Source organism: Podarcis gaigeae (assembly GCF_964106915.1).
Source record: "Podarcis gaigeae genome assembly, chromosome: 11".
Taxonomy (NCBI): Eukaryota; Metazoa; Chordata; class Lepidosauria; order Squamata; family Lacertidae; genus Podarcis; species Podarcis gaigeae.
Genome location: NC_139687.1, coordinates 56707385 through 56725506, shown reverse-complemented (window position 1 = coordinate 56725506; position 18122 = coordinate 56707385). Strand labels below are relative to the sequence as shown.

The 18122-nt window shown below is 45.8% G+C and overlaps 1 protein-coding gene across 2 annotated transcripts in view; it reads left to right on the top strand.

The window, feature by feature from the left end:
• The first annotated feature begins 263 nt into the window (after nucleotides 1-263).
• LOC310827123 (urea transporter 1-like) overlaps nucleotides 264-18122 on the top strand; it is a 29188-nt gene continuing 11329 nt past the window's right edge. Inside the window, exons 1-5 of one of the 2 annotated variants that reach the window (XM_083702853.1) lie at nucleotides 264-634; nucleotides 6307-6439; nucleotides 10650-10839; nucleotides 12056-12184; nucleotides 17682-17874. In XM_083702853.1, the coding sequence (XP_083558979.1) occupies nucleotides 488-634; nucleotides 6307-6439; nucleotides 10650-10839; nucleotides 12056-12184; nucleotides 17682-17874 (792 nt within the window). In that variant the 5' untranslated portion in view covers nucleotides 264-487. Of the gene's footprint in view, nucleotides 635-5251; nucleotides 5441-6306; nucleotides 6440-10649; nucleotides 10840-12055; nucleotides 12185-17681; nucleotides 17875-18122 lie in introns of those variants that run through there. The other variant, XM_083702852.1, reaches the window with a different exon arrangement.

Sequence of the window (18122 nt, the reverse complement as noted above, 5' to 3'; positions counted from 1 at the left end):
AGTTCTTAACCCGAGGTACTATTTCTGGGTTAGCGGAGTCTGTAACCTGAAACATCTGTAACCCGAGGTACCACTGTAATATCAAAGGGCTGACCATCCTCCTTGGTCTCTCCCCCATTATGTGGTACGGCAAATTTTGTTCCTTCCACTCAAAGAACTCTAATAGGTGTGATTCAGGCACAGTTTTGCACTTTTAAGCCCTCCCTGAAAGAAAACATGTACTTAGCTCTCCCAGAGAGAGAGCGAAAATGTGTGTGTGTGTGTGTTTGAATCTTCCATTGCTGGAGAGAAAAGTAGGTGCGCAGAGGGTGGAAAGACAGGGGAGAGCAAGGAAACATCAAGAAGAAAACGGGATGCATGCTTTGTCGTTCCAAGCGACTTGGTCAAAACGCCAAGAGGAGGGGAAGAAGGCCAAAAGCTCTGCTCCTAAGACCACCTGGGAGAGAGCCAGGTGAATGTGTGGAATGGGAGGAGAAAGGCTGCCAGGATGACTTATGGTGTGCTTGGAGTTGCTGTGGGCTATATAAAGCAATGCAATGCAGGCACCCTCCCACTATCGCTGTCTCTGCACACTCTCTGCAAAGCGATAAAGCTTGGCAGAACAGGAGGCTTCCTGGCCAGGCAGCTGCTCAAGGTAAGATGAGAAGACTTCTTTGCTTGTTTAAGGCAGTATGGGAGTGTTGGGTGCCTGGCCTGGTCAGATGCAGAAGAGAATAAGATCCCTGCACTTTTTAGCAGTTGGATTCCAAAGGGGGGATTTCAACAGGTGTAAATTGGCTGTAGTAATCCCCCCTTTTCCCCCCGCATCTCGTCACCCTAACAGTGCATTTTCCTGGTATGGGGCTCTCTGAAGTATCTGATTCTACACACCTTGCTAGGAAAGGTTTTTTCTTTTTTAACAATCCAGAAGGAAATAAATTGAGCTAGAATGCAACTGTGCAACTCCTAAGGATGCACATAGTTAGGCAGTCATTCAGTGGGACACATGAGTTAAGATGCGCCAGGGCAGGCTCAGGCTGCAACCCTATATGCCCACTTACTTGGCAGTAGAGATTGTGGTGAAATTCAATATGCTTTGCATTTTTCTGAAACAAGGGGCGAAGCAAAAGGGAGCTGTTCTTTGAGATCTGCCCTTCTCTGAATTTTGCAATGCAGCGTTTACCCAAATGCATATACTAGGGCAAGGTTTGCCTAATCAGGCATTGATTAATGAAAATAGCGTACGATAATGCATTGCATATGGGGAAATTGCTTTGCGAAAATGTGTACTTGAAGGGAATTAGCCGGCAAAAAATGTGCATGCAGAAATTTGAACAGAAACTCTAATGAATTTTCGTAACGACTTTTTTAAAAAATTACGAATTGCCATGGAAATGTGGATGCAAGTTTGGAAAAATGAGAAACCAGAACTGAAAGATTCACACATCCTTACCTAGGAGTAAGGCCCATTAAACGCAATTGGTTGCAAACTTTACTCAGAGCACTCGTTGAATTGAATGAACATAATGAAGTTAGCTCCACTCATTTCAATGCGCCTACTCTGCGAAAACTCAAGGATATGCATATAGGCTTGCACTGTAAACTATTCCTAATTCTACACCAACCACTTGTGGCAGGTGTTTTTGTTGCTTTTGTCCCACCATCAGACTGACTGTGATTGCATTCCTAGGCACACTGACTTGGGAGTAAACCCCCATTGAGCTCAGTGGGATCTGTTTCTGAGTAAACATGTTCTGGCTGACTCTGCGCATCTTGCTTATCTGGCTTCTTGCTGTCTGTTAAAAGCGTCCCCGACAAACTACCACCAGCAGGAAGAGATAAGAGGCAGGAGCAGACAGCAAGTACAGTACTTTGAAATTAAGACGAGTCTCTGGAAGCTGAACCGCCTTGCGCTTTTAATTCATGCTTAATCCTAACCGATGGGCAGTTTGCTTGTTTCGAAGACATTCGTGCTGGCAAAATTGGGAGAGTTCATCCTAGTAGCAGAAACGGATTATTGACTTGTCAAGAGGTGTGGAACTAATTGTCAAATTTCTGGGGCTAGTGGGATAGATGTTTAATGGATATCAGCAGAATGGTGTTGGTTTCTGCCCTCTGGGCATCTAGCTACTTAAGTAGTTCCCTACTAGAAGATTAAAAGCAGCAAATCCGTGAGGAACGTAATTCATGCAGAGAGATCTGCTTCCCATAAATGGGCATTCTTGAGAGATGATGACTTCAGCAGCTTGACTCGAACCAGGGTGAGATCAAGATATTTTTCTGCATCAAGTGCAGCAATTTGAGGATCCTGCCCACCTCCAGCCCCCACAAACCAGGTTGCAGAATATGAGCCCTGGCCGAGTTATTTTGGCAGCTGAGGCAGAAGATCCCACAAGCGCGTCTCGCACTGGCAATGCAAACACTGATCGTAATGAATTTGTGGCCCTTTCATAACACCCAAAACCAGCTTCCTCAGCATAGTACGGCTGGCCCTATATTACCAAACTTGGTTGTCACTTCTCCAAAACCCTAGATTTGTTGTTGTTGTTTAGTCGTTTAGTCATGTCCCACTCTTTGTGACCCCATGGGCCAGAGCGCACCAGGCACTCCTGTCTTCCACTGCCTCCCGCAGTTTGGTCAAACGCATGCTGGTAACTTCGAGAACACTGTCCAACCATCTCGTCCTCTGTTGTCCCCTTCTCCTTGTGCCCTCCATCTTTCCCAACATCAGGGTCTTTTCCAGGGAGTCTTCTCTTCTCATGAGGTGGCCAAAGTATTGGAGCCTCAGCTTCGCGATCTGTCCTTCCAGTGACCACTCAGGGCTGATTTCCTTCAGAATGAATAGGTTTGATCTTCTTGCAGTCCATGGGACCCTCCAGAGTCTCCTCCAGCACCATAACTCAAAAGCATCAATTCTTCGGTGATCAGCCTTCTTTATGGTCCAGCTCTCACTTCCATAACGGGTTATAAAACCCAACTCTCACTAACCATCTCACTCGGAAAGGAAATTTCAGATTCAGGAAGCAAATTAGGCATTTCCTGCTCATTGTTTGGGGCTCAAGGTGAATTTTGAAGGCCAGAATGCAAAATGAAACAACAACACACACACACACACACACACACACACACACCAGACACAGCTTCTTGACAATGTTTTTAGTACTCCAGGATTGATGTTACACTGCAATTCAGAGCAGCCTTCTGGGAGAAGAAATCGGCACCCCTCCATTTGGTTCTTGTTCTGTGTTGTTTTTTTAAGCCTTGAGATTTTATGTTGCTGTGTGTCTGAAAAGCAGGGTGTAAATAAAATAAAATAAAACAATAAAACAATAAAACAGGGGGTTGCTAGCCCAATAAGTCAAGGGAAACATTGCTGAATTTTGCACTCCCGCCTTCAGAATGTACTTCGGCCCCCACTCCCAAGTTGTTGGCATCCATCTGCCTTGAGAGACAATGGAGTGTGCCTCTCAGGGTGAAATCAAACCATTGGAGAATCACAGCACCTGCTGTAGCTGCAGAGGCTGGTAACTCATAACTGCTGCCTGTGACTCCTAACTGTGTGGCCTGATGAGCGAGATAATCTTGGGGTTATTCTGCCTTGCATCGGGGGGATTGGGTTCAATTTACAATTCTGTGCTCAAACCAAGGAGATCCTGTCCGAATCAGGCCTGTGATCTGAGAAGTAGCAAGGACTTTCCTCCTGCATAATATTATTTCGCCATATCTTTACAACTGCATGTGAAACTCTCTTTTTTTTATTGCTTTTTGTCAATCTGTCAGAACCAGTGCAATAATAAAGCTACAGGCTTCTAGAGAGTTGCTATAGCTCTGTACTGTAGTAACTCCTTTGTTCCCAGTGGAGTCTTTCTGTGGGCACTTAAGGGGGTGAGGGGACCTGAGAGCCTTGGTGGGAGGGGGGCACAGTTCAAAATACCAGCGTGCCAAAAAGAGAAAAGAGGAGCGAACAAATATAAACTTTGCTCTTGGGTAAACCAAACAGCTCCGTTGAGTCAGTCAACACACATCGCAGACAAAGAACGAAACCCCACAGTTCCCTTACCCAGGTGAAAATGTACTCCTAACCTTAGCAGCAAATAATACATATGTAAACTGCAAAGCACAATCTGTACACCACGTTCTTTCCAAAAGCACGTTCTCAGTCCTCTGTCTCGACTCTGCAAGTGGTTACTAGTTTCTGTTCAAGGCTTGGGGGAAAGGCACTTTGCACATGTTTGGTTTTCCTCTGATCATTTCTGCTTTTCAGCGAACAAAAAGAGAAGTGCTGGATTTTCTGTGAAGGCATTTCCTCCTAAGAACATTTGTGAGAATAAGAAAGTGCAGTTGGTTCTTGTGTGAAGGGAGGTAGAAGAGTTAGAGTGAGTTAGAGACAGGATAAAATAAGACTAAGAGGGTAAAGGGTAACAGCATTTCGAATGCATTTAAATTTTACAGTGGCACCTCAGGTTAAGTACTTAATTCGTTCCAGAGGTCTGTTCTTAACCTGAAATTGTTCTTAACCTGAGGTACTATTTCTGGGTTAGCAGAGTCTGTAACCTGAAGCGTCTGTAACCTGACGTGTATGCAACCCGAGGTACCACTGTAGTTGTGTTTGCAGTAAACTACAATCTTCGTTGTTAACTTGAGAACCCGACTGAGACTAAGTGTTTCACCGGGGAGAACTTGGTTGGTGGCAGCAGATTAGTGGTGTATGGGTCAATAGTCCATCAAACGACCGGGGGCTCCGTACACAAAAATTCAGGAGAAAGAGTAGCGGGTGGTGGGGTAGGATGACAACACTTACCTAACCTCCTGGCAGTGGAGTCTCTGTTGTTTACCAGAGGGAAGTGAGAGGGGCAAGGTGGTGATGACATTGATGCTGTGGAAACGCACCAGCAGGAACACTCTGCCAGCACAATTGCACAGCACTGACCTCCCTGCTGCCTTGCTCCTTCCACTCTTGCTCCCAAAAAGCAGTACTCTGCTGCCAGAAGTCAGGTAAGCACCATTGTCCCACTACAGCAGAGAGCCTTTCAGCAGTTGTGTTGGAAATGCAAAACCTCCACTTGCGGAAGCGAGACCAACCAAAGATGACATTCCACCTGCATTGTGCGTCTCATTCAATGAAGGCCAGCACAGTAGTCACGAGAGATATGATCAAACAAGAGCAGAATGAGGGCACCTGACCAGGCACCTATAAAACAATAAACGTCTTGCCAAGGCAGAGAATGGGTTCATTTACTGACTTCCTTCTCCCTGCCCTTTATCACACATGCCACGCTAGGGAGAGATGGATGGATGTTCTCTCGCCGACATTTCCGGGCACTCCGCCATTCTAGTCCCAACAAACACATCCCCAGATGGACACAAGCCTTATGACTCTGAATTTAAGAGCCAGCGCTGCCCAGCTTATGCCCACGACCCCTCTCAAAGCATGCCACTACTGGAGAGGCTGCAAGGCCAGGTAGGCATACTTTGAACATGGCCAGCACCTACAGCATCAGGTTCAGAGGTCAGCTTGGTGGAAGGCCTACTGGGTGGATCTGATTATTCCTGAACCCCTTTTGTTTTTCATGTTCCGGCAGAATTAGTTGGACCACGACTCCTGTCATCCCTGGTCATTGGCCTTGCTGGATGAGGCTGATGGGACTTGGGAGGGCATGATGTTGGCTGTCCCCGTGGATTTCACTGGAGTACCTTTGGACCAGCTGCTTCTCCCTGGCCAGCTTTTCTCTGAATTGCTTCTAGTCCTAATATGGGAAAGGAGGTGTTTGGAATGAGCCAACTCCTAGTGAAACTCTACAGCCTGCTGCAGAACAGAGAGAGTTAGATCTGCTGCAGGCTGAACAGTGCCCAGTGCCCAGTGCAACTCCCATGGGCACTGGAATGCGGGTTACCAAGAGAATGACTGAGAGCAGGCTGGAACACAGCCAAAGCTCTCTGGAAGATCGGTTAGGCGCAAACAGGCAAGGAGATAGTTTGTTGGAACAGGAAGAGATTAGAGCGAGCCAATCAGTCCCAAAAGCCGGCAAATGGGAGGGTTGTTAGACCGGAAGCAAAACAAGAGACGTAAAAGTCGTAAGTTCAATATCTTCTGTAGATCCCAGAAGGACTCTTTAGAAGGGTCATCTTGAGTAACGATATCGGTCAGAAGCTTTGTTAGAGTTGTCCAGAGCTATCTGTTTGTTTGGGGTTTTTGCAACAAATCCTCCTTTTTAATTAGCTAAGCTTCTGGGAACCTGGACTTCTGACAGAAGGAACACATCAACTTGGGAGATATCCATGATCACAGTGTGAAGTCCTATGTATTGTTGCTTTTGTTCCCGGCAGGGTCTGAACACCGCAATGGAAATGGAAGACGCCGGAGAAAAGTCTAGCAAAATGCAACCCCAGACGGGGAAAATCTGCAGAGCCCTGAGCTACATCACGGGAGACATGAAGGCATTGGGAGACTGGCTGAAAGGTAAGCACATAGCAGATGATGCACCGATGAGAACCAGAATGATGCGGCATTGCTTTTGGACCTGGAGACCTTTGCTTGAGTGCCTGCTCATCTTCAAAGCTTCTCCTGTACCAACATCACAATTCTGGGAAGCCTGTTGTCTTCCAGGAGATGATGGACTACAACTTTCATTATCTCTCACCGCTGGGACTCAGGACACATTTCCTGAGTCCAAGAAGAACATAATATGGAGGGTGCCTGCTGGATTAGACCAATGGTCCATTCTAGCCCAGTGTTGCAGTCTAGGTGGCTCCATCAAACCACGAAGCTCAGTTTAGTAGTTTTGCAGAGGAAGCAGTGGGTGGGAACAGAAAGTAAGGCAGCAGAGCTCAGCGGCCGGGAGCCTCAGGTTCAAAACATCCCTGGTCACTCTGCACTGAGGGCCTCCCACAATCTTGAGCCTGTCCTGCTAGGTCTGGTGTTGTCCTCTCTTTTCCCCCATGCACATATCACAATATGTTTATTCCTTTGTTCCTAAGTTTCCTATTTTTGAGATCCACTCCGCCACCCTGCTCCCAGACCATCGGTTTATCTTGCCCAAATTCCAACATGAAGTTTTAAGATATACACATGGAGCGGGTGTGTCACAATCCCAGCACAAGCTGGCAGGGACACACTCACGCCATCTGCCATCTTAGATGTAAGCAACATAAATAAGCTGGGGTTTTTATCTCCGGCATGAACTCTGCCAGCAGTTCATGCGCTGCTCAGTCAACTCCCCAATTGCAAAACGGTGTGGTTTATTTTATTTTTTTATAAACAATAATAAACGTGTGTCATATTTTACACCTCTGTCAGTGGTAAGGGCCCTACCAGATGCTGCTGGGAATATGTGCGTTGGAAACTGTCCCAAACTATAAACTTTCAAACAACAGTAACAAAGACCTACTGGAGTGTGCTACAATTTGCGCCCCAAAATCTGCCTCTTTGTGCATTTTGACAGTGCATGGTCAGTGAGAATTTAAATACTTGCCCAATGCTTGCTAAGTATTCAGGATCCCGTGAATGCACCTAATAAAATGTCCCACGGAAACATAGAGCAAATTGTGGGTTCATCTAGCTCAGCATTGCGGGTGGCGCTGTGATCTAAACCACTGAGCCTCTTGGGCTTGCTGATCAGAAGGTTGGCGGTTCGAATCCCCGCGACGGGGTGAGCTCCCATTGCTCTGTCCCAGCTCCTGCCAACGTAGCAGTTTGAGAGCACATCAATGCAAGTAGATAAATAGGTACCACTGTGGCAGGAAGATAAACGGCGTTTCCATGTGCTCTGGTTTCCGTCACGATGTTCCATTGCGCCAGAAGCGGTTTAGTCCTGCTGGCTACATGACCCAGAAAGCTGTCTGTAGACAAATGCTGGCTCCCTCAGCCTGAAAGCGAGATGAGCGCCACAACCCCATAGTCGCCTTGGACTGGACCTAAGCGTCCAGGGGTTCTTTACCTTACCTTTACCTTTTTACAATGACTGGCAGCAGTTGCTCTCCAGGATTTTGGGCAGCGTTCTCTCCCGACCCACATGGATATGATGGGGAATGAATCTGGGACCTTCTGCACGCACAGCAGATGTGCTTCTGCTTAGCTACAGCTCTTCCACAAGGGCTGTGTGATGCAGCCCTTTTGCTCAGCAGAGAAGCATGGCCAGTGCACATTGCTGCGCTTGCTATTGATCTTGTTACATTGCCTTGGTTAAAAGTGTGCAGTTTATTTGCTTTTCCTGCAGAGATGGTCAAGGCAGTGTACACAGCATTCCCAGGTGGTCACTTATCCAGGCCCAGCCCTTTTTAGTATCAGCAAAGTTAGTGTGTCGTGTGCCCTGGATGGATTTGAAAGAGGATTGGAGAAATTCATGGAGCATAAGGCTGTCAGTGCTTCCAGTTGTTGGAAACTGCAAGAGGTGCATACCCTCCAACATTTCTCCAATGAAAATAGGAACATCCTATTAAATAATAATAATAATAATACAGTGGTACCTCAGGTTAAGTACTTACAGTGGTGCCCCGCAAGACGAACGCCTCGCAAGATGGAAAACCCGCTAGACAAAAGGGTTTTCCGTTTTGGAGGCGCTTCGCAAAACGAATTTCCCTATGGGCTTGCTTCGCAAGACGAAAATGTCTTGCGAGTTCCTGCGGGGTTTTTCTCCTCCCCCCCCCCTTTTTCTAAGCCGCTAAGCTGCTTATCAGCTGATCCGATAAGCCGATAAGCCGCTAAAAGCTGCTAAAAGCCGCTAAGCCACTAATAGCGCTAATCCGCTAAGCCGTCAATGGGCTTGCTTCGCAAGACGAAAAAACCCCTAGACGAAGAGAATCGCAGAACGGATTCTTTTCGTCTTGCGAGGCACCACTGTAATTCGTTCCGGAGGTCCGTTCTTAACCTGAAACTGTTCTTAACCTGAAGCACCACTTTAGCTAATGGGGCCTGCTGCTGCTGCAGCACCACCAGAGCACGATTTCTGTTCTCATCCTGAAGCAAAGTTCTTAAACCAAGGTACTATTTCTGGGTTAGCGGAGTCTGTAACCTGAAGCGTCTGTAACCCGAGGTACCACTGCAATAATAATAATATTCTGCCCATATGACTGGGTTGCCCCAGCCACTCTGGGGAGCTTCCAACATATATAAAAACATAATAAAACATTAAACATAAACAACTTCCCTATACAGGACTGCCTTCTGATGTCTTCCAAAGGTTGTATAGTTAGTTATCTCCTTGGCTTCAGAGGTTGGATAACTCCATACCCTCCAACATTTCTCTGATTAAAATAGGGACATCCTAAGGAAAAGTAGGACATTCCAGGAACAAGTCAGAAACCATGATGGCTTCTGTAAATCTGGGACTGTCCCTGGAAAGTAGAGAAACTTTTAGGATCTGAGGGTCTTCTTGTTCTAGGGCCCTGTTTGAGATACATCTGGCTGGCCACTGCAAGAACAAGAGGCTGGTCTAGATGGGCCCTTGGCCTGATCCAGCAAAGGCTCTTCTTATCTTCCTCTGCCTCTCCCTTTGGACCCCTCCCTCGTCATCTTGTGTGTGAGCCTTTAGTCATGTTTTCAGGCACCATCTGTTTTTTGCACTTAGGTGCTCCAATGACGACATTCTCTTTATATATATATACATTTTTATTGGTTTTTTTACATATCATTTCCAACATTCATTTAACATAACTTCTTATCTTATACAATATTTTAGACTTCCGTCAACACCTCTGATGATTTTCCATTCTTTATCACTTGTTCTGCATGTCTTAATTTCTCTATTACTCTTAATTATCATTAACTAATAATTCTCCTCCTAGTCTTTCTTGCAATATTTCAAATAGTCCTCATTACAGAACTTCTTGCAGTCCTACGAGCGTAATCTGTTCATTACTTTTCAAATAGTTCATATATTTACTCCAGTCTTCTAAGAATCTGTGGTCCCGGAGGTTTCAAATCCTTCCTGTTACCGTATTTTTCGCTCTATAAGACGCACCAGACCACAAGACGCACCTAGTTTTTGGAGGATGAAAACAAGAAAAAAAATATTCTTAATCCCAGAAGCCAGAACAGCTGCGCCGCGAAAGCAGCGATCCCTCTTGCTATTCTGGCTTCTGGGATAGCTGCGCAGCCTGGATTCGCTCCATAAGACGCACACACATTTCCCCTGACTTTTTAGGAGGGAAAAAGTGAGTCTTATAGAGCAAAAAATACGGTAATTTGTTCAATTCTGCATAGAATTTCATCCGCCATTCTTCTTTCATTGGTAATTCTTCTTGCTTCCATTTTTGTGCCAATAACATTCTTGCTGCCATCACTGCATATAAAAACAACTTACAATCCTGTCTGTTAATATCATCTCCTACAATGCCAAGTAAAAATGCTTCTGGTTTCTTAATAAATGTATGTTTCAACATTTATTTCATCTCATTATATATTTCCCAGATGTTTTTCACTTTTTTACATTCCCACCACATGTGATAGAAAGTTCCTTCCTTTTCTTTACATTTCCAACATTTATTACTTGTTTTATAGATTTTAGCTAATTTCACAGGGGTGATATACCACCTATACATCATTTTCATCACATTTTCTTTCAAAGCATTGCATACACTAAATTTTAATCCTTCTTTCCACAGTTTTTCCCAGTCTTTTAACTGTATACTATACCCAAAATCTTTGGCCCAATGGGGACATTCTCTTTCAGATAAGCCTCTGGTGTTTCAGTTTGTTGACTGGGTCCTGCGTGGCATCTCTCAGGTGATGTTTGTCAGCAACCCGCTGAGTGGTCTGCTCATGTTAGCCGGATTCCTCGTCCAGAGCCCTTGGATCACACTGACATGTTGCACTGGAGTCATTGTCTCAACATTAACAGCAGTGATCCTGTGCCAGGAGAGGTAGGTTTGCCCCTGAATTATTCTTTCATGCCTCCAATCCCTTCTCTTTTCTTGTTTTACATGCTTATATATACATATCTTTAGGCACCAGGCAAAAGCATTCCTCTTCTCCCAAGCCTTTGGCCAATTAAATAATCTGCGGCCTCTTAAACTGGGGGTGTTTTTGTTTTTATTTGTTATTATGGTGTGTGTGTTTTGTGTGTGTGTGTGTGTTTATGTTGTAAACAGTCCTGTGATCCTCAGGTGAAGGGCGATATAGAAATTATTATTATTATTATTATTATTATTATTATTATTATTATTATTAGGCTACTGGGCTTATTGACAACTCCACAAATATCCTATGTTCTGCAATACATTAGACTGAAATTTTGGACACAGAAAGCTGAAGTTCTGTGAGCAGAATTATACTGTTCAGTGGAGGGGAATAATAAGTGTTATGTACTGAGCTTGGTCCTGCCAACCTAGCAGTTCGAAAGCACGTCAAAATTCAAGTAGATAAATAGGTACTGCTCTGGTGGGAAGGTAAACGGCATTTCTGTGCACTGCTCTGGTTCGCCAGAAGCGGCTTAGTCATGCTGGCCACATGACCCGGAAGCTCTACACCAGCTCCCTCAGCCAGTAAAGCAAGATGAGCACCACAACCCCAGAGTCGGCCATGACTGGAACTAATGGTCAGGGGTCCCTTTACCTTTTTACTGAGCTTGGATTCTAGAACAATAGGCAGGTAGGGTCCTAGAAGGCAGCAACCTGATTGGTCTGCAGTAGCCGCCCAATCCGGCTCCAGGAGGAAGTGAATCAGCAACCTGATTGGCCTTCAGGAGCAGACCAATCAGGCTCCAGGAGGGGAGTTGAATCAGCCAATCATGCGTTGTTCAAATAATGTATATATAGCCAGAGGTTTTGAGGGAAAACACACTCACTCACTCACTGTTTACCATGAGCTGAAATAAAGAGCATGAAATCAGCACTCAACTCTGAGTATATTACAGGGGATGTGGTCAGGAATCATCCCTTCCTTGCCAGCTACCCACAGAGACCCTCAACCATTAGGCAAGGGCAGACATTGTCCGTTATCACTCTTGGTCACAGCCTGGGGCAGAGGCAAATATCTTCTGCAGTCATCAAGACTGCTCCTCAGACCCTCAGCTTCAGCAGCGACTGTGGATGAGGATACAGTTGTAAGCATTTCCGACCTCTTTTGCTCCTCACGCAGGTCAGCCATTGCTGCGGGACTCTACGGCTACAATGGCGTGCTGGTAGGAATGCTCATGGCCGTGTTTTCGGACAAGGGCGAATATTACTGGTGGCTTCTGCTTCCTGTTGCTCTCATGTCCATGACGTGGTAAGTATTCTGGGTTCCAAGTGGGCATTTTGTGCGTGTGTGTGCTTCTCCACTTTGCCCCCTGTCCACTTTGTTCTCCTCTCACCGTCAGGCCATAAGGTGCATTTATATTATACAACAAGGGTATCCAACCTGGTGCCCCAGATATAGCTGGATCACAATTCCTTTCAGCCCTAAGCATGGACCATGTTGGCTGCAGCTTATGGGTGCTGGAATTCAGATATTGGGTGATGGGTGTTGGAATCAAATATTTGGATTGGTAGCATGTTGCCAATTGGTCTTCCTTCCTTCCTTCCTCCCTCCCTTCCTTCCTTCCTTCCTTCCTTCCTTCCAGCATAGAAGCTATCATACCCCCCCCCCATTAGGGTTCCAATCCAAATTCTCCCCACCTCCTAATGTATGAATGATCAACTAAATATCTGGCCTTTCGTGACATCTTCGGGAGAAGAAAATACAGTGGTACCTTGGGTTACAAACACTTCAGGTTATGCGTTTTCGGGTGGTGCACCGCGCCGAACCCAGAAGTACTGGAACGAGTTACTTCCGGGTTTTGGCACTCGCGCATGTGCAGAAACACTAAATCACGCTTTGCGCATGCGCAGAAGTGCCGAATTGCGACCCATGCATGCGCAGGCGCTGCGCTGCGGGCTGCAAACGAGTCTCCTGCACAGATCACGTTCGCAACCTGAGGTTCCACTGTACTAAGGAGTAAACCCTACACAAATCCATAGTGGATTCCCTAAGACTGTTTGGTGGCTTCTTGTATGCCTCCATCCTCAACTCCTGCAGCCAAACTGGTGCCAAACATATTGCTCTGCTTTCTTTTGGTCCACATCAGTGAGGCTGAGAAGGGGGTCTTCTCATCTGGGTATCCCAGGACACACACTGCCCAGGCTTGCGCCCCAGGGAAGTCACTTGCTTTTGATGCTGTTAATGCAGCAAAAAGCAATGCAGGAGGTAGCAGTTATGAATTACCAGTCTTTGCAATCGCAGCAAGTGCTGCAATCCTCCAGCAGTTTGACTTCACCCCCAGAGGCACACTCCATTATCTCTCGAGACAGAGGGATGCCAAAAAGAACCAACTCCTTTAAGAGAAGCAACAGAAGGCCAGCTCCCAAACTTTCCTTATACCATTAATTAAGCTTGCAATTGGTTTTTGCACTTGTGTTGATATTTGGTGTGGGTGTCTTCACCTAAAGGCACACATGCAGTGCTAATGTATTATGTCGTTTCATCCTAAGTGGGTAATTGAGTCTGGGTTTTACAGGCCTTGTCCAATATTCTAACTACAGTGGTGCCTCCGTTTACAAACCTAAACTGTTCTGGAAGTCCGTTCTTAAACCAAAACTGTTCTTAAACCAAGGCACACTTTCCCTGATGAGTCCTTCCACCACCGGTGCCCTGCCACCATTCGATCCCGTTCTTAGACCGAAGTAAAGTTCTCAAATCAGGACACTATTTCCAGTTTTGCGGAGTTTGTAAACAGAATCGTTCTTATACTGGATTGTTCTTAAACCAAGGTACCACTGTACTTCACTACACCCCGTGTGGCTGCTAAACGAGAAATTACCTCAAGTTTCTTTTTGATTTTTTTCCTTTTGTCATTTTTCATTGACATAGTTCTACAAACTCCCACTAACTGGTTCCTTTCTTTCCATTCATTTCGAAAACATTTCCCCTCCCTTCATATAAACTGAACACTGAACCGAAACAAGTTTATCGCATGAGATTCATTCAACAGGAAGGTTACATTCCATGCTGCGTATTGTGTATTGTGTATCACTTTGAGAAATATGAGCCAGTAATGCCAAAACAAAACAAAACAAAACAAAAATGCCAAAGTGATAAAACCTCTCCCTTTGGCTCTGAGGACAAAAAAAAACCAGTTACTGAGCATGCATTCCAATCTGTTTCCAAAGGGGGAGCACTTTTGCTCTCTGCTGAGCACTCATTCTGATCTTTTTGTGGGGAGATTCGACAAAGGTCTTATCCACACCAAATTTCCTCCTCACTTTCTAGCCACCGGTTCATGCTTTTGCAGTCGTGTGCAAGCACTTTTTTCTTCCCTGCCACTTTCCCTGCAAAACCCACTCTTTTAGATGCATATAGTGTATGGATAAGGGATGCGGGTGGCACTGTAGTCTAAACCACTGAGCCTCTTGGGCTTGCTGATCAGAAGGTCGACGTTTCGAACCCCCGCAACGGGGTGGGCTCCCATTGATCTGTCCCAGCTCCTGCCATCCTAGCAGTTCGAAAGCACACCAATGAGAGTAGATAAATAGGTACCACTGCAGCGGGAAGGTAAACGGCATTTCTGTGTGCTCTGGTTTCCATCACAGTGTTCTGTTGCACCAGAAGCAGTTTAGTCATGCTGGCCACATGACCTGGAAAGCTGTCTGTCGACAAACGCTGACTTCCTCAGCCTGAAAGCGAGATGAGTGCCGCAACCCCATAGTCACCTTTGACTGGACTTAACTGTCCAGAGGTCCTTCACCTTTACCTTTATTGTATGGATAAATGCAGCAATGTTTGGAATCCATTCATAAAAAGCGTAATGTCTTGTTAATAATAATTTTACATTTATTGGATTAATTGCATCACTTATATACTCTATTGTGTACTCTAGTCTATTGCATTGGTTATTTTCCCTCTTTCTTTCTTTTCATATTATTCACATCTTACACACACACTTTAACATTCTTGGCAACCCGCAGAAAACCCTAATTGCCCTTTGCTCCGATTCAGTGTGAAAGAGCAGGTTTCCTACGGAAAGCTGTGGGGCAAAAAAGGGGGGCTCAGAAATGGACTGGGGAAATGCAAACATATGCCTAGAAAGCATGGGGGGGAGATAAGGGGGAGGGGCCCTCAAAGTTGCATCAAGCAACTGTCAACCTTCACTTTCCAGCACATTTTTCTAATTGCTTTCCTTATCACAAAACAGTCCGATTTGGATGGGTTTGTTTTGCAAGATCTCCTAAACAACTTTCATTGTGCAACCTGCATTTGCCAGTACGTGGTTGAATTCCACCAGAAAATAGGTACAATTTGGAAGCCTACTGAGGCTTCTGTAGCAGCAGCAGCAAGCCGGGTAGAATTTTGTTCGCAATTTCTCCAGGCTTTCTGTAAAATTATAAAAAATAAACAGAAGCCAACTCCCCCTCCCAATATGATTACAGTGGTACCTCAGGTTACAGATGCTTCAGGTTACAGACTCCACTAATCCAGAAATAGTACCTTGGGTTAAGAACTTTGCTTCAGGATGAGAACAGAAATCACGCGCCGGCAGTGTGGCAGCAGGGGGAGACCCCATTAGCTAAAGTGGTACCTCAGGTTAAGAACAGTTTCAGGTTAAGAACAGACCTCCAGAACGAATTAAGTTCTTAACCCGAGGTACCACTGTATTAGACATTTAAATGTTTTCTGCTTCTGTGCTTACCAATGCTTAAAGAACTGTGTACACATTGGGTATGAGCCAAAGCTCCTCAAGGCTCCTATTTGCCAAAGGAACTCTGTGCACACAGGGAGCTGCCCCAATTTCCTTTGAGTAGGGATGGGAGGGAAATTCAATTCAGTTGACAAACAAGAAGAAGAGAAGAGTTTTGGATTTGATATCCCGCTTTATCACTCCCTGAAGGAGTCTCAAAGCGGCTAACAATCTCCTTTCACTTCCTCCCCCACAACAAACACTCTGCGATGGGGTGAGTTCCCATTGCTCTGTCCCAGCTCCTGCCAACCTAGTTTGAAAGCGTGCCAGTGGAAGAAGAAGAGGAGGAGGAGGAGGAGTTTGGATTTGATATCCCGCTTTATCACTACCCGAAGGAGTCTCAAAGCGGCTAACATTCTCCTTTCCCTTCCTCCCCCACAACAAACACTCTGTGAGGTGAGTGGGGCTGAGAGACTTCAGAGAAGTGTGACTGGCCCAGGGTCACCCAGCAGCTGCATGTGGAGCAGTGGGGACGCGAACCTGGTTCCCCAGATTACGAGACTACCGCTCTTAACCACTACACCACACTGGCTCTCTACCTGATTCACACGATTCAAAGGCAAATCTACCTGATTCACACATTCCGGGGGGAAATATGCAGGTTGACACACAGCCATCCGGCAAAATGTGTGCTCCCCTGAATGTTGCAATGAAGATCGGCAGCCAACTTTTTCCTGGCATCCATCTGTCTCAGAGGTTGATGGAGGAGTGCGCCTTCGGGGCTGAAGTCAAACGGTTGGAGAGTTGCAGCGCCTGCTGTGGCTGTAGAGACTGATAGGGGAGAGACATGTTTTGTTGCAGCCTGGGGCAGATGAAGGCGTCCGGTTGTGCTGCTGCAGATGCACCATGGCATTTCGTCTCTCTATGCTCCTCACAGTGGTCATTCCTCCTCTGGTCACAGCTATGGATGAACAACTTGACTGCTTGTCTCCAGGCACTGTGGTCGTCTGCAAGGGATTCTCGCGTATCTGGATTGATGTTGTCAGCCTCCTTGTCATGTTTGCAGACATCTTTGCAACGCAAGAGTTAGTCTGCCAATGGGCCTGGTGCAAATCCATATACTACACTAAAATGTGCTTTAAAATGCATATACAGTGGTACCTTGGTTCTCAAACGCCTTGCCTCCCAAATAAATTGGCTCCTGAATGCCACAAACCTGGAAGTAAGTGTTCCGGTATGCGAACGGTTTTCAGAAGCTGAACGACCGACAAGGTTTCTGTTTGAGTGCAGGAAGCTCCTGCAGCCAATCGGAAGCTACGCTTTGCTTTTTGAATGGTTTTGGAAGTCGAACAGAGTCCCAGAACAAATAATAATAATAATAATAATAATAATAATAATAATAATAATAATTTATTATTTATACCCCACCCATCTGGCTGGGTTTCCCCAGCCACTCTGGGCAGCTTCCAGCATAATATTAAAATACAATAGTCTATTAAACATTAAAAGCTTCCCTAAAGCTTGAGAACCAAGGTACCACTGTAATAATGAAAGTAACATTAAAAATGCATTATATTTGTGGAAACTGCTTTGCAAAAACATGTACAGTGGTACTTCTGGTTGTGAACGGGATCCGTTCCGGAGGCCTGTTCACAACATGAAAAGAGCGCAACCTGCAGCGACACGTCTGTGCACACGCAGGTTGTGATTGGCCACTTCTGTGCATGCACGTGACGTCATTTTGTGCGTCTATACATACATGAGCGGCAAAATCCAGAAGTAACCCTTTCCGGTACTTCCGGGTCGCCACAGGACGTAACCTGAAAGAATGTAACATGAAGCGGACGTAACATGAGGTATGACTGCATGCAAAAAATTGCATGGGACATCCCGTTGTGCAAGTGCAAATCACTGCTGGCAGGACCTATTAGCTGAATCCCATGCAATATTACTAACTGTGAATCTATACATATAAGTTAGCGTAAGCACATTTTAACGCAAAACTGTGTCCCCCTTAGCTCTGTTGTGTTTCCTGTCTGTGTACAGTTATGCTCTTTTGTTTTTCTATTCCAGTCCTATTTTCACGAGTGCCTTGGCCTCCGTCTTCAGCAAATGGGACCTGCCAGTTTTCACGCTGCCCTTCAACCTGGCTTTGAGCATGTACGTGGCCGCCACCGGCCCCCACAACCCCTTCTTCCCCTCGACACTCATTCAACCCGTGACCTCAGTGCCCAACATAACGTGGTGGGAGGCCGAAGCATCTTTGGTAAGGGCCATTTCAAATGCTCGCATCTCTCAGCCAAGGGGATTCATACGGAGGGGAGGGGGGCCCTCTGAATGAGGGAACAGGGGGTGGAAACAAACCACTTTCAGACAAAGGATTGCGGGGCCCAATTCCTGCATTTATTACCCTTTACATGCTGGTTGCTCCTATACTGGGCTGAGCACAATGGGATTCTGCACCAAGGGACAAGACAATTGCAAAACATCGAGCTGAGAACAAGCCTTGAGTCA